The sequence below is a fragment of the Loxodonta africana genome, chromosome 16 (assembly GCF_030014295.1).
Source record: "Loxodonta africana isolate mLoxAfr1 chromosome 16, mLoxAfr1.hap2, whole genome shotgun sequence".
Lineage (NCBI taxonomy): Eukaryota > Metazoa > Chordata > Mammalia > Proboscidea > Elephantidae > Loxodonta > Loxodonta africana.
The window spans coordinates 15,782,515-15,807,279 of NC_087357.1; the positions used below are offsets into that span (position 1 = coordinate 15,782,515).

Below are 24,765 nucleotides of genomic sequence, written 5' to 3' on the forward strand. Positions count from 1 at the left end.
GGAGAAGCTGGCCCTGGTTTAAACAGCCAAGAGGCTGAGCTGAGTTCCTCTTGGCCTTTGATGAACATTGGATGTCACCTCCTTCTCCTGGGAGACCTTCTCCTGCTCTGACAGGAAGATGAAGTCAGACAGGCTCTGAGGTCTTGCCACCTCCAGCTTCTGTAATTATCGATGTGGTCAGCTTTTCCAGAGTCCCTGTGGCAGGGACAAATGACGCGGCCGGTCGGCAGTGCTACTCACCACTCTTTCTGGAGAAACACCCGGTCCACCCACACTGGCCTTGGCATCTTGGCCTGTGCTGACTGCGTGTGTTGGGGAGTCTCCGTGTGCCCTCCCAGAGCCACTCTTCACTCTTCTCCACCCAGCTGTGAGGCAGGAGAGTGTGTAGGGGGTGTAGCTATCCCTGGCTCCCTCCCTACCTGGGCACCATGGGTTCCTGCTTCTCTGTTTGGAAGGCTTTGCTCTGGCACACTGGACTTCTCCTAAGCCAGAACTCCTGCTGGTTCCTGTACCACTCCCTCCCCTTCCCCCTCCAGGCCTAGAGGTGGTGAGGGTGCCCGCTGTTGCTACCCTAGAGGTACTGCACCATCATCCACTACTGGTTTCCTTGTTGTCGGGTGCTGTAGAGTTGGGCCTCAACTCATGGTGATCCCATGAACAATGGGACTGGACTGTTGTGATCCATGGGGCTTTCATTAACTGATTTTTCAGAAGTAGAATGCCAGGCCTTTCTTTCTAGTCTGTCTTAGTCTAGAAGCTCTGCTGAAACCTGTTCAGCATCTGTGATGGTAAAGGTTAGGAGTCAACCTGGCTAGGCTATGATTCTCAGTGGTTTAGGAGACACTGAATTAGGGGCTCTTCCATAAGTAATACAATGTAATCACTTTCCATTTTGTGATCTGATGTGAGCAGACAATCAGTTGAAAGGGGAGTTTCCTTAGGCGTGTGGCCTGCATCCAATATATAAATGGATGTTCTGCCAAAGCTCTCTCTCTCTCTCTCTCAACCTTCACTCTTCTTGTTGTCTGACCCGGCTCTTAGGGCGTAAGCCTAAGAAGTCTCCAGCCTGCTGCCTGACCCACAGATCTTGGATTTGCCAACCCCCAGCAACCCTGTGAACTAGCTGGGGTCCCCAGCCTACTGTTGGACTCATGGATTTGGAACTTGTCATTCCCCACAATCGTGTGAGCCATTTCCTTGACATAAATCTCGCTTTATGTATTTATATGTACTTTCCCTAATTTGACCCTCTAGAGAATCTAGGCTAAGACAGCATCCTAGCGACACTCAGATCACCACTGCAGGTAGGTGGTGGTTGCACATGAGGTACACTGACCAGGAACTGAATAACCCAAAACCCAGTGCCGTTGAGTCGATTCCGACTCATAGCGATCCCACAGGACAGAGCAGAACTGCCCCATAGAGTTTCCAAGGAGAGCCTGGTGGATTTGAACCACCGACCCTTTGGTTAGCAGCCGTAGCACTTAACCACTACGCCACCAGGGTTTCCCAGGAATTGAATAGTGTCCCTGTTATGCTGCCAGCCACTTTGTAAGAGCCCTTCATTAAACTCTGTTTAATTCATGCACTGGGTGGGCCACCCATTTCTGCCAAGACCCTGACTGGTACCTACATGTCCTTCAGATGGGTGGGCACTGACCTGGCTTCCTGTTTGACCCCCAGTGAATGTAGAAACTGCATAGAGGGGGCATCCCCCCCAGGCGCCCCAGGGTCAGATGGGCCTCCAGGTACCTGCTGGTCAACCCCAAATCCTGTGTTTAGCAGGTGGACAGATTGCTCTCTGGTCTCTGGCTCCCATTTTGAGGAGCTCTCTCCGGCCTGGCTCAGGAAGGGAGTCACTGACCCACCTTAAGGCAGCAGACAGGACAGGATCAGGGGAGGAGGGAGGAGCAGATCTCTGTCCACATTGGGGTACAGACTGAGGGTGGTAGGAGTGAGCCCAAGGTGGCCCTCAAACATTAATGGCAGCACCACAGCCACCGGCCTGTGAAACATGTCTCGCCTAGAGGCAGACTCTGAATAGAAGGAAGGAGGAAAAAGGCAGGATGCCCCCTCTCCCTTGGGTGGAGGTGATAGATTCACAGGCAGCACCAGAATGAATCCCAGGGCAAAGGGCTGAGCTACCCGTTTCCTGTTCTGCCCCATCGTTCTTCTCCCAAGAGACACCCAGAATGGCTTCCTCCCCCTGCACCTCGAGCTGCTTCTCCTCCCTTCCAGCTCCCAGGACATTTCTCTGTCTCCACCTCTGCCAAGACTTATCAGGCCACCAAGCAGAGGTCTCTGATTTTCCCTGTCACTCTTGTGGTGATAAGTGAAAACAATCCCAACCTGACCTAGTTCAGGCAAAATGGCAAAATGGTAATCCCTTGGCTCTAGAATCCAAGGATGAGTTGAACAACCAAATTGTGGGGAGAAAGGAATGCAGCTGGGAAATGCGCCAGGACCTGGGACACGAGCCCTTTTGGAACCTACTCACATCTGTATGTGTGTGTATGAGTGCCTGTGTGTGTAAGAGTATGCATGTGAGTGTATGCACGTGTGTGCCCATGAGCATGTGTGTGTGCATGTGAGCATGTACATGTGTGTGTTGGCTTCATTCTTTTTCAGTCCTTCGTTCTTCATGCTTGCTACAGTGGTGGGAAACATGGCAGTGAACAGCTCCCAGGTTTTTCATTTTAAGTCTTCTCTACCAGAGGACTTTTTCCCTAGCCTACAAAGCCCAGAGAAAGGAGCCTTTGGCCAACCTTGGGTCACAGGTTCATCCCTACTTCAATCAACTGTGGTTCAGAGGTGCCATCATTAAGAACATGACAGCTTCTTGGATGGCCATGTTGTCTGGGAGTCAGGATGGGGGGCATCCATAGAAGTCCACTGTATTAGCATTTTAGAAGTGGTACTTTTTTGAGATGACCCAGCTCCCAGGGTTCGGCTTCATCAACTGTCCTGAGGGTCTCTGTAAACACCTGGAGGATGGCCACACCCTCCCTCTACCCCTGGGTGATCAAGTAGTGATAGAAGGACAAAGACAAACATTTGATGTGGCTCATCAATAAGAGGGGCAGAACACTTAGTTCTCCTAGATACACTCTGGTGAGGCATATCACATCATTTTACACTAAAAGCAGGATGGCCAGGCATCTCGGAAGCCAAATGATGACCCACTAATTCCAAGCAGTCTTCTATTGCTCTAGTCTTCTATTGTTCAGAGGGCCTCTTAGCACTTCCTGACATGAGGTTTGATTCGTTGTAAGCTCACCCTAGTTCTCGCTAGCCTCCAAGATGGCCTTCAACAATCCCCGTCTGCTGTTCTTTGTGTTCTTGAGAAGACTCTTCCCATGTGGAATAGGGCTAGCCTGTATAACTAATAGGATAGTAGGGAAGTGACAGTATGGGGCCTCTGAGACTAGATCACAAAAGACATTGTAAGCTCCTGGATAGAATGGGAGAAAAACATAGAATAAAATTCAAATTCCTAAAAAAAATCAGACTTGCTGAATCAATAGAGACTAGAGGAACCCCCGAGACTATCACCCTTAAGATACTCTTTGAACTTAGAACTGAAGCTACTCCTGGAGGTCACCTTACAACCAAAAAATAGATAGGCTTATAAAATAAACAGTATCACCTGTGAGTAATGTGCTCCTTTAAACAATCAACTATATGAGACCAAATGGCCAACATTCACCCAAAAGCCAAGATGAGAAGACAAGGAAGGGAAGGGAAACTAGATAAATGAAAACAGAATAAACAGAATGGAAATAATGAAAATGCTGACACATTGTGAAAATTGTAACCAATGTCATGGAACAATTTGTATCAAAATTGTTATTAGGAACCTAATTTGCTGTGTAAACTTTCACCTAAAACACAATAAAATATTTTAAAAAACCAAAACAAAACAAAAAATGTAGCTTCACCATGCTCTCTTGGATCACTTGCTCTGGGGAAAGTCAGCCACCATGTCAGCAGGACACTCAAGCCACCCCATGGAAAGATCTACACAGAGAACAACTGAGGCCTCCTGCCCACAGCCAGCACCAACTTGCCAGCACGTGGGTCATCTTGGAAGAAAGTCCTCCAGCCACAGTCAAGCCTTCAGATGACTTCAGTCCCAGCTGACATCTTGATGTAACCTTTTGAGAGACTGTTAGCTGATACCACCTAGCTAACCAAAACTCACTGCCGTCAAGTCAGTTATCACTCATAGTGACCCCATAGGGTTTCCAAGGCTGTAAATCTCTATGGAAGCAGGCTGCCACATCTCTCTCCCACACAGCCAGTCATGGTTTCAAACATGGTTAAAGCAGTTGAGCGCTTTAACCACTGCACCACCAGGGCTCCTTCACCTAGCTAAACCACTCCTGAATTCTTGACTTGCAAAATCTGTGAGATAATAAATGTTTATTGTTGCTTCAAGCTACTAAGTATTGAGATAATTTGTCACACAGCAATACATAACTAATATTTAATAACTGAACTCATAGCTGGAGTCATTTACTTCATTTTAACCTGAAAGCAAGCTCCGTGAGAGTAGGAACTTATCTCTCCTGTTCACTATGTAGTCCTCAATTCCTAGGACAGAGCCTGACACATAGGAGACATCCAAAAACTATGCACTGAGTAAATGTGGTTGAGTATCTGCCAAGCCTTTCCCCTACCCCAAAGAGAAGAGACCCGAAAACCCTGATTCCCACCCAAGTATGGGAATGGGAGGGTTTCAAAAGCTCCAGCATCTGGTCAAGGCTCCCAGAGGACAGGTTAGAGAACAAGCCCATCAATCTTGAGTCCATGGAAAGACCCTCTTGGCCTGTGGGAGTTGACATTAACCCCATCGAATCCCCTGACAAGCTGCGCAAACCCTTTGCCCTCCAGAGGCGAGACCTAGTCATAGCCGTGACTTAGATTGCTGATTCTGTATTTCTGTGGGAGGGCTATGAGGAGTCTGTCTTGGGCTCCAAGAAGCCCCTTGACTGCCAAGACTAAAGGCTAAATAACCTCTGCAATCTGCTGAGTGAACCACAAACAGTTCTGCTGCCCCAAATCACCCCGATCCCATTTATAAACAGTTGCAGTCCTCTACTTGACTTCAGAAACCCAAACATTGAGAGTGTGCCAAACAGCAGCCTTTCCTGGGGGCTACTAAGCCAAGCTATCGAGCATCAAAGCCCAATTAGGGTGGATTGTTTTTAATAAAGTCCACTTCTTAAAATTCAGTGTAGAAGTGGGAACAACACAAATGGCATTGGCTGAGCCCAGGAGTGCCCAGGGTAGGATGGCAACACCAAGGATACCACTGTCTCCTCTGTCCTCTAAGTTCCAGTCAGGATGGAACAAAAACGTATTTCAGACAAGAAATTGTGCCAGCCCTGGAAAACTCAATAAAGTCTTCATGTGTAAAAGAGGTGTTCTAAAGGCTGGCCATTTGACATTAAGATGGGTGATGAAAAGGATGCAGACAAAAACGCCAAGAGGACAGAGCCAGCCTCCTGTGAGTTATGACATATGTAAAGAGCATTTGAGGCGTCAATGTGGGAAGCCAGACTCACATTTCCTTTCCACAAAATAAAAAAGCTCTTAGTACAGGCCCAGCAAAAGGGAAAGTCTGCAGGACCAGAAGGAAAATGGGCATCCATTGGATTTTTTTTTTCTTTCTCAAGCTGACTATAAGCGCCTAACAAAACTTGTGGCTGGAAAATTCCACTGGCTCCTGGGCTCAGCCGCGCCCTGCTCTGCCTCATCAACTCTCTAGACAGGTGCCAAGTCTGCCACTGCCTCATCTTTCTGAAAATGGGACCAGTCCTTGGTCTGGGGTTCTGTCTTGGGTCCTCATCTCTTCTCCATCTTCACTTAGCTCCTTGGTGACCTCACCCAGTGCCAGGCTGTAAATACCAGATCTATCTTGACAACTCCCACTTTTCTACTTCCAGCCCCAAACTCTAGACTTGAATACCCATCTCCTCTTGAACATCTCCGCTTGGATGTCTGATAGACATCTCAAGCTGAGCATGCTTAAAATGGGGCTCCTGATCCCCCCGTCAAACAAAATCCACCCACAGATTTACTCTTAACCAGCTTTCCGGCTGCTCAGGTCAAAACTGTGAAGTCATCCTTAATTCCTCTCTCTCACCCCCAATCCATCAGGAACACTGTTAATGTGGCCTTCAAAATATAGCCCAAATCCAACCACTTCTCACAACTGCCAATGGCTTCTACCTTGACTTGAATCACCCCATTAGGTCTCACCTGGATGGCTGCAATAGCCTTCTATCAGATCTCCTTTGCCCCTGTTTGGATTAAATTGTGTCTTCCAAAAATTTATGTTGAAGTCCTAACCTGTGGTACCTGTGAATGTGACCTTGTCTGGAAATAGGGTCTTTGACGATGTTATCAGCTAAACACAAGGTCATACTGGAGTAGGGTGGGTCATAATTCTTCAGGACCAGTGTCCTAAAGAGAAGATACCAAGGCAGAAAAAGACACAAGGGAAGTTCCATGTGAAGATGCATCTACAAGCCAAGGAATGCCAAGAAACCCCTGGGGCTACCAGAACCTGGAAGAGACAAAGAACTTCTCCTGCAGCAGAGAGAGCATGGCCTGGTCCTCGCCTCCAGAACTGTGAGACAATAAATCTCTGTTGTTTAAAGCCACTCACTTTGTGGTACTTTGTTACAGCAGCCCTAGAAAACCAATATGCCCCTCCCATGGCCTGTTCTCAACACGGGAGTCAAGGGGGTCCTTTTAAAACCTAAGTTTGATCATGCCATTGCTCCACCCAAAACTCTCTAGTGGCTCCCATTTCACTCTAAATGGTATCCTGCCAGATATCAAGGAGGTAGCACATGAATTTGGGGCCCTGTCAAAGGACTCAGGAACTAACTCCAAGATGTTCTCATTGGTGAATGATGAGATCATTCAGTATACCAATCTGTTTAAATCCATGAGTTCAAAAATTTAACTGGTTGCTATTGGAAAATGCTAGTGAACCAATTGATTATTTTGAAAATGTAAATACAGGAAAAGTATCAAGCATTTCTTATACAGACTTTACCATTGGGTAACCAAATAGTAATCAAAAGAAAGTGTTCCAGTTAACAAATGAAGAAGGAAAGATAGAATGTCCTCATGCTTCAATTCCTAATTAAATACAGATCTAGGTGTAAATACCAACAGCTGCTACCATCTCAAAAAGAAAGGCAACCAGATACTATGTGCCTCCTGCCTAAAGAACCTGAAATCATTTATGAACTCAGCCATCCCCCAGCTCCCCAAAAAACTGAAACAGAATCTCATCAAATTTCTATTTAAAAGAATTACAGAGGAACCTGTGAATTGACCCATGAGAATGTAATTACAAAATCCAGAATGTTGGAAACTCTTCTTGATGACCATCAAAGGGGAAGTGGTTATAGGGGGAACCTATAGTCAAGGAAGGTGTCCCTGGGTGGTGCACACGGTCAACACACTTGCTGCTAACTGAAGGGTTGGAGGTTCAAGTCCACGCAGAGGCACCTCAGGAGAAAGACCTGGAGACCTACTTCTGAAAAAGCAGCCATTGAAAACCCTGTGGAGTATAGTTCCACTCTGACACACATGGGGTCATCATGAGTTGGAATAGACTTCACGGCCCTTTTTTTTTTTTTTTATCCAGACCCTGATTCAAAATAAACAAAACATGCATGTATAATTCATGAGAAAATTAGAAATTTGAGCACTGACTATTATTTGATGACAGTACAGAATTTTTTTTAGCTGTGATAATGGTAGTGTGGTTATTTTAAATAAAAGAGCTCTTATCGTTTAGAAACATATACCAGAATAGTCACAGGTAAAATAATATGATAATCTGAGGTCTGCTGCCATACTACCGGAGAGGATGACATGGCTGGGGGATGGATGAAATAAGGCTGGCCACAAGCGCATAACTGCTGAAGCGAGGCGAAAGGTGCATGCGGGTTCATTATACTATTCTGTTGACTTTCACTTTTTTATAGCCCAAATTTTCCATAATAAAGTTATAAAAATACTGGACTCCACCACCAGAGATTCAAATTAATTAGTCTGGGTTTCAACTCAGACACTGGTTTTTTTTTTTTTTTTAGGTTCCCCAGGTGCTCCTAATGCTCAGCCAAGGGTGAGAACTATTGCTTACAGGAGAGATGCCGAGAGCCTAAGCTAAGACCAAGGCAGAAGTTTTAGAGAGGAAGGGACTGGTCTGGGAGAAGTCAAGGAGCCAGACTGCCTCAGATGTGCTTGATCTGGTGGGGGAAGGGGTGGGAGACAGAGTGGGTCAAGGACAACACAAGAATTCAGGCTCAGGTGACTGTGGGTGTTTGTTACTGGAATAAGGAACAGGTCAGGGCTGGTAGCTTTGGGGGCAGGGGAAGGGAGCTGAGTTGGTTTTAGACACACTGGCCTGTGTGAATTCAGTGGAGACATTCACTGGGCAGGTTGGGTTGTGGATCTAGAGATCTAGAGACCCCTCCACAGGGTGTCCCCCAACCTGAGACCAAAGTCAGTATGGCTGCAGCCAATGATGCCATCAGGGCTTCTAAGAAACAACAGCATCTTGGCCCCTGCCTCTGGTGGGGGGTGGTCTGAGGGACCCCATTCTTTTCATGACCGGTCTTCATTCCTTACCTCCCCACCTCTTGCCCACGTCCCTGGATTGGAACCCAAAGGGCAGATAGCAAGTGCTGAGGGACTCCTGAAGGACAATCAGTATTTGTTGAACAAAGGAGTGACCGAGAGCATTTGAAGGCAGTCATGGTGGTGTGCGCAAGAGCAGGCCTGTACCAGTGCCCAGCAGACTGGCTTGAAACAGCCAACACCTGTCCAGCCACAACCAGGCACTGAGGGCCTGTATGTGCTAAGCGCTGTGCTAGACAGAGTGCACAGGAAGCCCAGGACCCCTGCCCTCAGGGAGCTTGATTCTAGCAGGGAGGCAGGCAGTAAACAAGTATACAAACACGCAGAAGCTCTGAATACTTTGAAATCGGTTCTCCCTTGGGGTAAGGAACCACGGAATCCAAGTGCTACCTGAGGGTATTGGGAAAACTGCTTCCAACAATAACCCAGGCTCCTGGAATCCTAGAGCTAAAGGGGCTTTGCTTTATAGCAGCAGCAACTGGGGCCCAGGGGGGCATCGCCACCTGTGATTGCCCAACAAGTTTAGATCCCGAGACAAGTCTGCATTCTCAAAGTCTGCACTGGGAGTTTCTAAAGGAACAAGCTTGTTCTTCACCCTTCTATCTTTTCCTTCAAGGAAAAACGGCTGCTGATCACAGAGGGCCAGGGGCCACCTCCCTGGAGCGGGTACTTACCACCGAGTCAAGGAACTGAATGCAGCACTCCAGCCCAGGTCTGGTCTCGCAGAACTGCCGGAAAAGCAGCCTCCCAATCGGTTGCTTGTCGCATAAGCTGCAGTAATCTCTGTCTGGAGACAAGAAGAGCGTGGTGAGACCCCGGAGAGGGGGGCCAGGGTCAGCCCATCAGCCCACACCTGGATCCAGGTCTCCCAAGACCCCTTATTTACCTCACAGGCTCTGTGGGCTGAGACGAGACACATCAGTCAGGGGAAGGCACCCATTGTCTCCCAGCAACCATTCCCCACCCCACCACCCCTTTCTAACACCCTGATTTCTGTTTGGAGATGCCAGCTGCTCTGGAGGCTATGACTGCCCCCTGACTCGCCAATCAGCACGTCACATTCCCCTAGCTATGGTGATTGGATAAGGGTAGTGGAGACGTGACCACCCGTCTGTCAGTTTGTCATACTGTGGCAGCTTGGGTGTTGCTGTGATGCTGGAAGCTATGCCACTGGCATTTCAAATACAAGCAGGGTCACCCATAGTGGACAGGTTCCAGAGGAGCTTCCAGATGAAGAAAGACTAGGAAGAAAGGCCTAGCAATCTACTTCCAAAAATTAGCCCATGAAAACCCTGTGGAGCACGGAATACTGCCCGAGACTTTAACTCGCTTACTTTGGATTCATTGTCAGAAGAGACCGATCACTAGAGAAGGACATCATGTTTGGCAAAGTGGAGGGCTCGCAAAGGTGAGGTAAACCCTCAATGAAATGGATTGACACAACGGCCCAACAATAGGCTGGAACATACCAATGATGATGAAGATTGTGTAGGACTAGGCGACGTTTCTTTCTGTTATACATGGGGTTGCTATGAGCTGGAGCTGACTCGATGGCAACTAACAACAACAGCAGAGAGGGATGTGTCCAATCGGAGTGAACCACAGACCACCTGGGACCACTGGGCAGAGATGCTCTCTCCTCCTCTGGATGGCGGGTGTGTGGGTATGAGGCAAGGGTTGGGGGAAGTATCCTTCACACTATAGGGGAAGTTGCCATGAGGCAGGGCTGACACACGGAGGAGGTCAGGACTGGGAAAGTTACAAAAAGCAAAATGGGTGCCATGGTGATGTCATGAATCTCTGAATCAAACCATGCCTGCAGCCCAAACTGCAGACGAAAAACTTATGAATAGGGCAACACAGGCCCTTTATTTAAGGCAGCTTGAGATTTTCTTTTTTTTTTTTAATTACTTGTAACTCAAAGCATCCTAATAAATGCTGTCCAAAAAATTCACTTTTGCCAAATTTGGGCAAAGCCCAGTCTTGGGATGCTTCAGATGATGAAAATCCTGCATTGTCCAGCTGAAGTGATAGAGGCATGGAGACAGGAAGTGACCTGCACTCAGCCACTCAGTAGCCTAGAGAGTTCTGAAGAGGAAATGGAGGGCAAGGCCCCAAGCCCAAAGGTTCAGAGACCAGGGTTCTAGCTGCTGACTTGCTGTGTGACTTCCAGTAATTCACTCACCCTCTCTGGACCTCAGTTTCCTCCTCAGAAAAATGAGGGGTGGGATGGGGGGGTCCCTCTGGTTCTTTCTGCAATGATGCTAAAACCTCTGCCAGAAGTTTTCTCTGGTAGAAAGACACTCAAAGAACTAACTGAGACACACAGCCTTGGACTCTCCTGAGCACTGATACTGGGCCTTTAATATTGTGGCTACACTGGAAATCATCAGGCGACTTGGTAGGCAAACAGGTAAGTGGGCAAGCTAGACCTCAGAAGGAGAGCTACTTGGACGGAAGGAATGATTACACCCTTGCCGAGTCTAGGGATGGAGCCTGAACAATCTGCCTTGAGTCCCCAAGAGTTTATCCACAGGAGGTAAAGCTACTACTTGTAGGAAGGTGAGCTGATGTGGTGGCTGTGAGGTGGGTCCAGATCCCAGCCTCACTCACTGGCTGTGTGACCTAGACAAATGACTTGGTATTTTGTGCCTCAGTTTCCTCCTCTAAACTGGGGATAGTAATCGAATCTATTTCCTAGGGCTGCCATGAAAATTAAATAAGACAATGGCTATAAAGTACTCAGAGCAGAGGCTGTTGTTAGGTGCCATCGAGTCAGTTCCAACTCATAATGACCCTATGTGTAACAGAACGAAACACTGCCTGGTCCTGTGCCATCCTCACAACAGTAGGTATGTTTGACCTCATTGTTTGTTTATTGTACTTTAGATTAAGGTTTACAGAGCAAATTAGTTTCTCATCAAACAATTAATATACATATTGTTTTATAACATTGGTTGTCAACCCCACGATGTGTCAACACTCTCCCATTCTCAACCTTGGGTTCCCTATTATCAGTTTTCCTGTCCCCTCCTGCCTTCTCATCCTTGTCCCTGGGCTGGTGTGCCCATTTAGTCTCATTTTGTTTTATGGGCCTGCCTAATCTTTGGCTGAAGGGTGAACCTCAGGAGATACTTAGTATTAAGTAAAGGGATGTCCAGGGGCCATACTCTTGGGGTTTCTCCAGTCTCTGTCAGACTAGTAAGTCTGATCTTTTTTTGTGAGTAAGAATTTTGTTCTACATTTTTCTCCAGTTCTGTCCAGGACCCTCTATTGTGATCCCTGTCAGAGCAGTCAGTAGTGGTAGCCAGGCACCATCTAGTCATACTGGACTCAGTCTGGTGGAGGCTGTGGTAGTTGTGGTCCATTAGTCCTTTGGACTAATCTTTCCCTTGTGTCTTTAGTTTTCTTCATTCTCCCTTGCTCCAGACCAGGTGAGACCAGTGGAGTATCTTGGATGGCTGCTCACAGGCTTTTAAGACCCTTTTGAGCTCACTGTTACAGCCACTGTGTCAATCCATGCCATTGAGGGTCTTCCTCTTTCTCGCTGATCCTCTATTTTACCAAACACAGTGTTCCTTCTCTGGGGATTGGTCCTTCCTGATAATGTGTCCAAAGTAAGCAGGATGAAGTCTGGCTATCCTTGTTTCTAAGGAGCATTCTGGCTGCACTTCTTCCAAGACAGATTTATTTGTTCTTCTGGCAGTCCATGGTATATTCCATATTTTTATCAACACCATAATTCAAAGGTATCAATTCTTTGGCCTTCCTTTTTCATTGTCCAGTTTAGCACATAGGAAATGCTTCATAAAATGCTGCTACTATCACAGACGTGGGTTTTTTGGTCTGTCCTAATCCCTTTCTTTGGGGAACCCCATCTCCCTGAATTTTTAAAAGCACAGTTCCAGCCTTCTAGTACTAAGGAAGCTGACTCCTCCCAAAGCCCAGCAATAGACACTTGAGTCAGTCCTAGCCAATCAGAGTCCTCCCTCTCCTAGGGACAATGATTGGCTCAAAGACGGGCATGTGACCTGACCCAAGCTGGGGCACTTAGAGTCCTTCCAGGGCTTTTGCCAGAACTTGCTGGAAAGAGGCTTGTCCTCTCGGATGCCCTGCCAAGGCTGTGTTCCCACCACACAGGAAAGCAGAGCTGAGTGGAGAAGAGAGAAACCTGGACGTGAGTCCCAAAGCCAGCCTCGTGTCTGGACGTGTTTCTGCCTGGCAAAGTTCGCTTAAGTCGCTTGGCATTGGGTTTCTGTCTCCTACAACTGAGGAAACAGAGATGAGGCACGCAGGCTGGAGAGTTTGAGAGTTCATCTCTCCTTTTAGGGGTAAACTGCTTGAGGGCAGGGGCGATTTTCATAGGAATTCACCACAGTTCTAAGTATACTATGTATAAACCAAAAAAAACCCATTGCTGTTAGTCTATTCCGACTCATGCGGCCCTATAGGACAGAACAGAAGTGCCCCATAGAGTTTTCAAGGAGCATCTGGTGGATGTGAACTGTCCACGTTTTGGTTAGCAGCTGGAGCTCTTAACCACTACGCCACCAGGGTTTCCATAGTATGTATAACCCGGTGCCGTTGAGTCGATTCCAGGAGCTAAAAAAGTTTCTCCCAGGCTCCTGAGTGGAAACTTGGATCAATGTGGATAAGTCAGTTTCTAAGTCCCTCTCGTGCCTGGGTGGTGCAAACAGTTAATGTGCTCGCTAAAAAGGTTACAGGTTCAAGTCCACCTAGAAGTACATTGGAAGAAAGGCCTCGTGATCTACTTTAAAAAAATTAGTCATAGAAAACCCTGTGGAGCACAGCTCTATCCTGACACACGTGGGACCTCGGTGAAGCGGAACTGACTCCACGGCAACTGGCTAAGGCCCCCCCCCCGGCCCCTCCCCAAGTGGCTTGGGGCTGAAACTAGCCTTAACTCCTCAGCTCTGGGTGAGGCTCACCTCTCCACGCACAGATCGTTCAGGAGCAGTCACTCTGACAAGCACTTAAGCTGCCTCGCTGTGTGCCAGGGCCTGTGGGGGCTGCCAGGGCAGCGGGATGCGGTCCCAGCCCTCACAGAGCTCGGACTCTGGGAAAGGATGACAGGCGTGTGTGGGGGTGAGCGGACAAGAGCCCAAGTGACAGTCATAAAAGGTCAAGTTAGATGAGTGTTATCGTCAGCCGCTGTGGGGAATCTGGGAGAGAGGAAGCCAGAGGGCAACGGGTCTTAGCGGCCTGCGACAGGTCTGTACCCCGCACCTGTTAGCGTGATGCCCTGCGGACACAGCCTGTGTTCTCACTGCCTCCCACTCACCCTGGTCCCCCAGGAGAGAAAAACAAGCCTTCTCCTCCCTTCCTCATCAGCTGAGCTTCTCCAGCACAAACAGAACCAAAGAAAACTTCTTTGTGTGAAACTCCAGGTTTATTAAACGTGGGAGGGAGTGCCACGTCACTTACATGACAGGAGCTGGGTGCCCTACCCCCCACTTCCGAAGAGCAATGATGAGATTTCATGTAGAATATTGTGATTCCTGGGCATCCGAAAGGGTTTGTTTCTCTCCATATGGCGTTTGGCGTCAGTATGGAAACAAGGCAGTTTCAAACTCACAGTGCAGTAAACACCGCGTGATTCCGGCACAAGCTGTCAGCACCTGTCCCAGCTGTAACGAGGATCCCAGGGAAGAAAGTCACTCATGGGAAGCTCAGGAAGAAATAAAAGGACGAGTAATCAGCTAGTCAGATTCTGTTCTCAAAAAGACTAAATGGGCCCACCTTCTGAGCAAGCACCAGAAAAAACAACAAAAAATCAAAGTGCAACATTTGCAGTTCTTTGAGATGTGGATAAGGAGGCTGGATCAATTTCCAAGGGCTGCCATAACAAAATAACACCAAGTGGGTGGCTTTAAAGAATTGATTGTCTCACAGTGCTGGAGGCTGGAGTCTGAAAGCAGAGTGTCAGCCATGTTGATTCCTTCAGAGGCTTTGAGGGAGAATCTGTTCCAGGCCTCTCTCCTGGCTCTGGGAGCCCACAGCGTTCCCTGGCTTCCAGCTACAGCATCACATAGTGTCCTTCCTCTGTCTCTTTGTGTCTTTTCTCCTCTTTTATAAGGACATCACTCAGATTGGATTAGGATCCACCCTGTATGGCCTCATGTTAACTGAGAACATCTTCAAAGACCCTATGTCCAAACAAGGTCACATTCATAGGTACCAGGGGTCAGAACTTCAACATACATTTTCAAGGGACACAACTCAATCCATTACAAAGGCCAGAGAAGGAAGAAGACAAATTGGAGAACAACTGACTGAGGTAACAGGAAGAGCCACAAATCAAAGTTCTTGATGCCTCGAGTGGAAAAGTCAGAGGACACTGAAGTTGGAAGCAATGAGGGACTTAGCAATATACCCTCGGAGCAGATTGTTTCTGATGTGTTTCAGCAGACACTGGCTGTGTTGTTGAAATCCAGCCTGGAATGGGGACTACCTACATCTTTTCTTCCAAGTATGGTCTACCCAGGACCGAGGGGCAGAAGCCTTTTCTCTCCGCCTCTTTAATCTCTCTCTCAGGCTGGGAGAACCCTGGAGTGCCATGTACACAGGCACACACACCCGTCTACACACACATACACACCATCTACACACACAAACACACACACACGGAAGCCCTGCTTTGGGTCCATGTCCCTCATTGGTCTTTTCCTCCAAATCAGAAAGAGGCTGTCATTATATAACATCTAAGCTGAGGGAGCACTACTCTTCCCTGCCCCAGAGTAAGCCCCAATCCTCCAATTGTTCTAGCTTTATTCCTTTGAGTCCTACATTCATTCAAGAAACCCTCTTCTGAAGTCTCCCACTTTTTGATACGAAGTTTCTTCAACTTTAAGACTCTCCTCTTGAATTCAACACCTGTAGGAATGTGAACAGTGGGTGGGAGGAAAACAAAACCCAGTGCCATCGAGTCAATTCCGACTCATAGCGACCCTACAGGACAGAGTAGAACTGCCCCATAGAGTTTCCGAGGAGCGCCTGGTGGATTTGAATTGCTGACCCTTTGGTTCGCAGCCATAGCACTTAACCAGATGGGAGGAGACATAGCTTATACCCGCTGGCAGGGTAATGATCCAGTAACTGGCTTGGAGTTACCAGCTGGCCATCAGCTGAGAACAAGAATGGGGATGAGATCTTTGTGATGTGATGTTTGGGATAGAGGTCTGGAATCCCAATTGCAGAAGCTGGTGGACGTGAACAAACTGAAGGATGTCCAGAGGAAGGTGACTGGGAAGGGTCTAGAAATCCAATCATAAGCTCTCGGTTGCTAAGCTGTGCCCTTGATCAAGGGGCAGAGTGTCCAAGGAGAGGCTGAGGGCGTTCTACTGGGGAAAAGGAGGTCAACAATCCTAGAGCAAAACTGATTTGTGTACAGGCTTAGCCACGTCACGTGACCCTGGGAAGGCCGGCACAGATGGAGCAGGAAACAGGGAGGCTGAGACACTCACGGAGGAGGACATTTGTTTAGGAGCCATTGTCAACTGTGGGCTCAGGCCCCAGCCTTTGGACAGGAAGGATACCAGCCCCCTGTTGTTGGGGTTCTGCTCTGGTAAGGAGCTGGACCACACTGGCTTTAAGAAAACAACAGGCGTCATTGGTTTTTTCAAGGGCTGTCCATTCTTCACATCCAAGTATGCCCACAGCTGGCCCAGGAAGACAGGGCTGCCACACCCTCTGGCAACATACTGAGTTCCTTCAGTTGTACCAACCAAAAACGTCTCCAGACATTGCCAAAATCGCCCCAGTTGAGAACCACTGAGCTAGAAGACAGAAGTAGAATGCGGGCCCGAGCCTGTGTTTGTGACTCAATCCCTTGGTGGTACAAACAGTTTGCACTCACTGATAACCAAAAGGAAACCCTGGTGGCGTAGTGGTTAAGTGCTACGCTGCCAACCAAAGGGTCGGCAGTTCGAATCTGCCAGGCGCTCCTTGGAAACTCTATGGGGCAGTTCTACTCTGTCCTATAGGGTCACTATGAGTTGGTATCGACTCGACGGCACTGGATTTGTTTTTTTTTTTTTTGTTTGGATAAGGAAAAGGTTGGTGATTTGAACCCACCCAGTGGCACCATGGAAGAAAAGGCCTGGCGATCTGCTTCGGCAGCCAAGAAAACCCTGTGGAGTAGTTCTACTCTGTAACGCATGGGGTCACCATGAGTCGGAATTGACTTGGCAGCAACAACAGCAGCAGCAAGCTAGAAGTTAGTAGCTGGCCATCAGCTGAGACCAAGAATGAGGACACAGTCTTTGTGGTATAAGGGTAGCAGCAGGGTGGGTGGTGGTTTGGTGTTTCTGCAATGTTGCACTCATCAGCATGGACACAGGATCTCTGGAACCTCCATGAGGACCCAGCTGTACAGTGGAGGCAGAGCACAGGAGCTTTTATTAGTACAGCATCTGCTTGCTTTGGCGACCTTACAGTGGAGCTCTTTACCATTTACAACGCCCTTGCGTATAGGCTTTCATTTTGAATCTCCCAAAATAATCTCCAAGGCTGAGAGGCTTATTAATTAGCATATTTTTGGTTGTAAGTGACAGAAACCCAAATCAAAGTAGCTTAAGGTGAAAAGGAAATCTAGTGGTTTACAAAAAGTGTAGGAGTAGACCTCATGGCTTCAGGTACGGGTGGATCCAGGCCTAAAACAGCATCATGGCGACACTGCTCTGTAGTTTTGACTTCATTCTCAGGCAGGTTCTCTCTCTATGTCCACAAGACAGCCACCAACTCCAGGCATACATGGTCCTTAGAGTTCAAAACCTCAGAGAAAGAAAAAGTGACTTTTCCTGTAATGGCAAAGAAAGCCCCGGGAAAAATTCAGAATGGCGAGGCTTTTGGGTCTATCTCTGAGGCTGGGGTTGGCATTACGGACTGAGAAGAATTACTATAGATTCGGGGAGGGATGGCTCTCCCAATAAAGGAGCATGACACCAAAAACAACTTCTGCTTCTAGAGCAGAGCCAGGGACTGATTTTACTGATTGGTGACAAGCTAAGCACAGAAATCGAGGTTTAGAAACACTCATGGCAATTTGACATTGCTGTAGCATCCACGTGCATGATAAGCACGCTCATCTCACTGAACAGGACATACAGCAGTTTGGGTGTTGCCAAACTCACGTGGGAAGTTGCAAGCGGAATGAGTTTACAGAAGTATCAGTTCAAGATGGATTGGAACTTTAAAAACTGGCCCTTCACCAGGGATGGTTTTAAAAGCATGGCTCTAAACTGAAGCGCCTGTTAAAACACAGATTTATAGCCCCACCACTGAAATTCTGGTTCAGTAGGTCTGATGCGGAACCTGGGAATTTGCATTTTTAACATGCTCCCAGGTAATGCTGATGCTGCCAAGAAATCTATCCTTTGCTTCTAAAATCTGTCCATTTTCTTTAAGCCACTCTTGAAGGTCCACTCAGTGGCACTCTGCAGTGGCCACAGACCTAGCCTTGAACCTCTTGCCCTAACATACCTTGCCCTATGCTTTGCCACACCCTCCTGGTCCTCCTAGCTTCTCACCAGGGGATTCACCTCCCTGCTGCAGCTTCTCCTTGCCCCTCATCCCCAACCTGTGGCCTCATTTCTCTGGCTTCAACCTCTGGGTTCTCTTCTTCCCCAGGATAGCAGATAAAGGCCAGGGATATTGCGACACATTCCCTGATACACGGGACAACCTCCACAACAAAGAATTATCCAACTCTGAATGGCAAGAGCGCCACTGTTGAAAAACCCTGGCTTGCTATATAGCCTTGAGCAAGTCTCTTAACCTGTCAGAGGTCCAGCTGCCTTACATGCCAGCGGGCAATCCGAGTAGCCCATTGCTGCCGAGGATTGGCAACAACACGTTAGTGATTTTCCCAGTCCTAGCACACAGTAGGTCCTACATAAACAGTAGTCATTCTAATAGGCCACATCACTTCTAGATGACTCAACAGATGATGGCCTTTATTTCTCTTAAGGTTCAGAAAAAAAATGGGATGTAGTTGGGCGAAAGGGGGTTTGGCTCCACATCAGCAAAAAAAGGCAAAAGCTGCTCCACCATGGCTGAGCCATTGACCATAAGCGCTGGGAGGGCAGGGGCTGGCCAGGGCTCTGCTGGCCTTTCCCTCCCTTTCATGAAGCCTCTTTTCTGAGGGAAGTCACGTGCGTCCCACAGCAACATGCCCGAGGTTAAACTCTCATAACCCACAGTCAATTCCTTCAAGACTTGGAGCCCCCAGTAGACTTAAAAACAGGAACGATATTGATAGTGAAGATAAATAAATGCTGTCACTGTTTTCATTCTTTTCGAGTGACATGAAATAGGAACATACTTTCTTAATTAAGAGCCTGTGGTATGTGAACACTTGGAGGTCAACCAGACTTTCCCAACTGAAGGCCGAAACACAGGCAGTGAGGATAGCATGGCTCCCCTCAGATGGCCACGAAACTCAGTGAAAGGAACGCCTCAGCCCTCCCTCCGTGGGCGGGGAGCTGGCTTCCATCCCTGGACGACTGGGGAGCAAGAAGTGATGGCTGGGAGGGGGTGTCGCTGCTGAAAACTGCCTGGGACTGTTTTCATTGTTGCCTCAGGCGCTCCTTGAACTCGGGTCAATGAAAACGCACGTTCCGTTTCAGAAGTAAGAGCAAGAACCAAATGTGGCTTCCTGAGGAAATGGAAACGCTAACACCGGAGCCCTTGGAAATGAAACCACATGTTTATTGTGAATGGGGGGGGGGTGTCTAAAAGTGATTCAGGAGTCATCTCTCTACCAAGGGGGGATTCACTTTACTTTATGCAATTTTATTTTATTTACTTTATTTCTCAGAAATACTTTTTTGGGGGGGTGGAAGGATGAGGGGTTGGCTGACAGATCCTGAGGTAACTGAAGGAGACAGATGTGAGGAGCCTGGATTAGACAGAACTCCTCAAAATCTTCACTTTGCCATATTCCACATCTAGAACAATCAACAGAAAAGTGATTTGAAAGGAGCTTTCTCTTAAAAATTCCAGCCAAAGCTGGAAAAAACAATCAGGCATTTGCTCTGAGGAAAAATCTCTCTGACGTTTGAAAGACAAGATAGCATCACAGAGAACGGCAATTCTTCACAATCCACCTCTTGAGAGCAGCAGGAGAGGAAAAGGGAAACATTTGGTATTTGGTTAGCAACAGCTGAGTGGGTTCCTATTACTTCAAGAAAGAAGTTTTTATGTGAATAAAAAATGACATACGGCACACTATACAAACACACCCAAAACAAGCCCCATGTTTCCATGCCTTTGTTCCCCTCATCTTGGTCTCCAGTTTACTGAATGTCTTGTACTCGTCATATGTCTTTGTATGATCGAAATATGAAGCCCAAGTCTTACAAAGGTTGTCAGCACCTGGATAAGAAAATAGGTAAAAAAAAACCCACTGCGTTGCAGAGTGTTTGGGCCTGGGTTGCAGGCAAACCAAAACCAAACCTGTTGCCTTCAAGTCAGTTCCAACTCATGGCGACCCCATGTGTTACAGAGTAGAACTGCTCCATAGGGTTTTCTTGGCTGTAATTTTTATGGAAGGAGATTGCCAGGCGTTTCTCTTGCAGTACCACTGATGAGTTTGAACCATCAACCTTTAGGTTAGTAGACGAGTGCAAACCGTTTGTGCCACTCAGGGGCCTTGGATTGCAGACAGGGGAAGGGAAACAGGGGTGAGGAGCTGGGGTAGGAGAAGGGGGATCTCGTCTACGGATTTGTAACGGGACAGAGGGGAGATGGGTGTGCTTCTACAGGAGCCCAGTTCAGCAGCCCCTACCAGCCCTGCCTCTTTGATGAGGGTCCATGTCTCTAGCTTGAAACCACCTGAAACAGCCAAGGCCCAAGAGGTACCTGGGAGTCTGGGGCAGGGCTGAAGGCTGAGGTAGACGGAACATGGAGCAGATGCTGACACCACAGGGCCCTCTGGGCAATAATGGGGCCCCCAAGTCAGGCAGTGACCTCTCCCTTATTCTCAAGGCCAAGAAGAGGACAGAGCTTAGTTCCTTGTGCCGTGAGTAAATGGAGGGGCAGGCATTCTAGCGTAGACTGAGGCAGGTAGATACGGACACTGCAAGCAGTAGCAGAAATGTGCCTGGCATACTGGAAAGAGCTGGGGACAGAGCTGAGACCCAGGCTCCAGGCCTGGTCCTTTTCCTTGCCATCTCTAAATGTGAGGCCAGAACAGCTGAGCCCTGAGCCCTCTTCTATGTGCAAAAACCTACAGGGCTATGACTGTAAACCTCAGATTCTGTGCTAATGTGGAGAGCTCGGGACAGCCAAGAGGCAGCAGCAGGACAGACACCTGGAGCAGTCAGCAGGTCGGTTCTTTAAAATGCACCGGTGACAGGAGACATTCAAATGTGTCTCCTACGGTTGTTTCTATTTTTCTAGATTTTCAGTTTTTTATGAATGAAGGGAAAACTATTCTAAAAACATATCTGCAAAATCAGTGCAACTAATTAGGAAGGTCTTAGAAAGCAAACGGAGGGAGTGGTGGGTCAGTAGTAGAATTCTCGCCTTCCATGCAGGAGACCTGGGTTCGATTCCCAGCCAGTGAACCTCATGAACAGCCACCACTCATCTGTCAATGGAGGCCTGCGTATTGTTATGATGCTGAACAGGTTTCAGTGGTGCTTCCAGACTAAGATGGACTACGAAGAAAGGCCTGGTGATCTACTTCTGAAAATCAGCCAGTGAAAACCCTGTAGATCCCAACCAAGACATCCACAGGAACTTTCTCCAGCATAGAGCCCCAAAGAGATTCATACCATCGGGGTGTTTAGGCCCACCCAGCTGTCTCCCCGCTTGCACCTGTGCCATGGCTAGGGAGCAGGAGCAAAGTCAATAGGGGGCTTGGGGACAGCATTTCCTGAAGGCTTGGGAAGAACACTGCTCTGAGAGCCAAGGGGACAGACGACCCCTGGAGTAGGGGTGAGCTACACTTCTCTGTGCCTCAGTCTCTCCCAAGTGCTCTCAGGTTACCCTTGGATGACAAGGCCTAACACACATCCTCCCCCGCATTAGAAGCTGCCCCTGGCTTGCTAAGGAAGGAGCAGGGAGGAATGGGGGCTCTGAAGCCACCGGAGGCTGGGCCCACCTTGTCTTCCAGGACCTGGCTTCACCTGGAGCTTTGAGCTAATAAAGCCAAAGCCCCAGGAGGGCGGGGCAGGAAGTGGCTGGGCAAGCCAGGGCCAAGGCCAACAGCAGCCTCCGCGCTGAGCTGGCCATCCTGCCCGGCCCTGCGGCCCTCTTCCTCCTGCGCCGTGGGCAAGGCTTTGCAGGCTCAGCTTCCACGGCTGGGCTGGGCTGGCCAAATGCAGCTTGAGAGAGGAGTAAAGGGCCACTGTCTCCTGCAAGTCCTGTGGTCTCAGGATCTGAAGCCCTCTGGCCACCCCAGTCATCTCAATATGCTCCCCATCAAGGCACATATCCCTAGTCTGTGCACTTCCAGGGATAAGAAGCTCATCAGTGACAGAGTGTCCACTCATTGCCCGTGGGGACAGTGGGCAGAGTCCGTCTTTTTGTGAGATCAACTTTGTCTTTCTGTAATCACTGCCCCTTGGTCCTCATTCTTGGGATGCAGAGAACAAATGCGCTCCCTCTGTCTTCTCTCAGATAAACCCCTCCAGTTCCTCCAGCTGCTTCATCCAGGCTCCTAAAAGACCCGCCCATGTGACCACACCCTGCTCAGTTTCCCCAGCACACAAACACAGGGGCCAGCGGTGGCTCAGTGGTAGAATTCTCACCTTTCATGCTGGAAACCTGGGTGTGATTCCTGTCTATGTACTTAACGCACAGTGATTTAGGAAATAATATTGGAATCCTTATTCCCTATCCTTAAGTTGGGCTCACAAGGACTCACAAGGACACATCAACTGGGCCCTGAGATAATCTTGGAAATTATCTTTTAGGGAAGAAAAATATCTTTTAGGGAACCTTTCACATAAGCCAATCAAACAGAACACAAAAGACTTTCCACTCTTATCTTTTTCTATTAGCATTTAGTGAATAGAAAATTTTTGGACCAATAAAGATCCTCCTGACTATCCTTACTGATACCCGTACCAATAATAATTTTAAAAGATGATTCAAAATGTAGAATCACATTGATCTAGTAGCTTTTAGCCAATTGATGAAAAGGTGAAGCTTTCAACAATTCCACCCATTCTGTGATGTCAATATAAACGGTGATGCCGTAATCTTCCTGGGATTCAGGCAGACACAAGCTCTGGCAGCATGCTTGTCCGCTTCCCACTCTTGCTTTTTTGAATATATGCCAAATAAAACTTTCTTTTTCCTTTACTAAACTCTACGATTTTTTTTTTTCCCCTACAACAACAGCCGCCACCCATCTGTCAGTGGAGGCTTGCGTGTTGCTATGACGCTGAACAGGTTTCAGGGGAGCTTCCAGGCTAAAATGGATTGGGAAGAAAGACTTTGTGATTTGCTTCCAAAAATTAGCCCATTAAAACCCTATGGATTAAAAGTCCAGTCTGCAGCTGATCGTGGGGATGGCACAGACCAGATAGCGTTTCCTTCCAGTGTGCATGGGGATGCCATGAGTCCGGGGCCAACTTGACGGCAACTAATAACAACGACAGAGCTCGGAGGGCTTGACCCACTGGAGCCAGATCCATGGGTGGTTACACGTCCAGCCACATCAGCTCCTTCCATTAAGCCATCTTTGCCCAGAGAGGGACCAGGGCTGTGCGAAGAAGGAAGAGATAAGCACACCCACAGGCATGCAGGGCTCACCGGTGAAACATTCCAGGTGAGGGCTGTGGAGAGGCGAGTTCGTTTCTTACGAACGTAGAGGAAGCTGGAGTCTCATTCCGCCTTCGCTTAGTGGAGTTAGGAAACCCTGGTGACTTAGTGGTTAAGTGCTACCAAGAGGTTAGCAGTTCGAATCCACCAGGCACTCCTTGGAAACTCTATGGGGCAGTTCTACTCTGTCCTATAGGGTCACTACGAGTCGGATTCGACTCAACAGCAGCGGGTTTGGATTTTTTTTTGGTAGCGGACTTATAGCTCAGAGGTGTCGGGAGTTCAGACATGGATTTTTTTTAAAACATAAATTTAAATCTTTCATTGTATAAATGCTATGAAACTAAAGAGCCAAACCTCTTGCTGTGGAGTTGATCAGGACCCAGGGTGAACCCACGCGTTACAGAGGACAACTACACTCCATGGGGTTTTCTTGGCTGTAATCTTTATGGACGGAGTTCAGCAAGCCTTTCTTCCGAGGAGCTGCTGGGTGGGTACAGATCACCAGCCTTTAGGTGAGCAGCCAACTGTTAACTGCTTGTACCACCGGGGGACTCCTGAAAATGCCATGAAGAGTTATTTATTTCTTTATTTTAAATATTTCACTGTGTTTTCAGTGAAGGTTTATACACAGCAGTTTAGGTTCCCATTCAGCAATTTCTACACAGATTGTTTAGTGACATTGGTTACATCCTTCAGAAAGTGTGAACATTCTCAATATTTCCATCTGGTTGTTCCATTTCAGACATGGAATTTCACAGAGCGTAGCAGAGCTAGTTCTCAAAACGGGTCCCTGAGTGCGACAAACGGTTAATGCGCTTGGCAAACAGAAAGGTTGGAGGTTTGAGCCCACCAAGAGGAACCTTGAAAGAAAAGCCTGGTGATCCACTTCCCAAAAAATTAGCCATTGAAAACCCTATGGAGCACAGTTTTACTCTGACACACATGGTGGGGTCACCAGGAGTTGGAATCAACTCAGTGGCAATTGTGTTTTGTTTTTAGTTTTCAGAAAGAGATGTCCTTTGGGTCAAACAGTAGCAAATGAAACAACAGTAGCTAACGTGAACTGAGAGCTTACAGTATACCAAGCACCGTGCTAGGCACTCATCTCAGCGATCCTCCCAACAATGCTACCAAACGGGTGCTATTATCAGTCCCACTGTTTAGATGGGAAAAGTGAGGCTACGAGCAGCAACCAGCACAAGACCACAGAGCTCGCAAGAGGCAGCGCTGGAATTTGAATTCAGCTCTTTCTGACACCAGAATGACTATTCTGCATTTTTAGTTTCTGGGAATTCACAGCAG

At 48.0% G+C, this 24,765-nt stretch overlaps 1 protein-coding gene across 5 annotated transcripts in view; it reads right to left on the minus strand.

Annotated features, from left to right (window-relative positions):
* GRK5 (G protein-coupled receptor kinase 5) overlaps positions 1 to 24,765 on the minus strand; it is a 237,486-nt gene that overhangs the window by 62,407 nt on the left and 150,314 nt on the right. For all 5 annotated transcript variants that reach the window (XM_064269250.1, XM_064269252.1, XM_064269253.1 and 2 more), the window contains exon 3: positions 9,342 to 9,454. In XM_064269250.1, the coding sequence (XP_064125320.1) occupies positions 9,342 to 9,454 (113 nt within the window). The remainder of the gene's footprint in view (positions 1 to 9,341; positions 9,455 to 24,765) is intronic.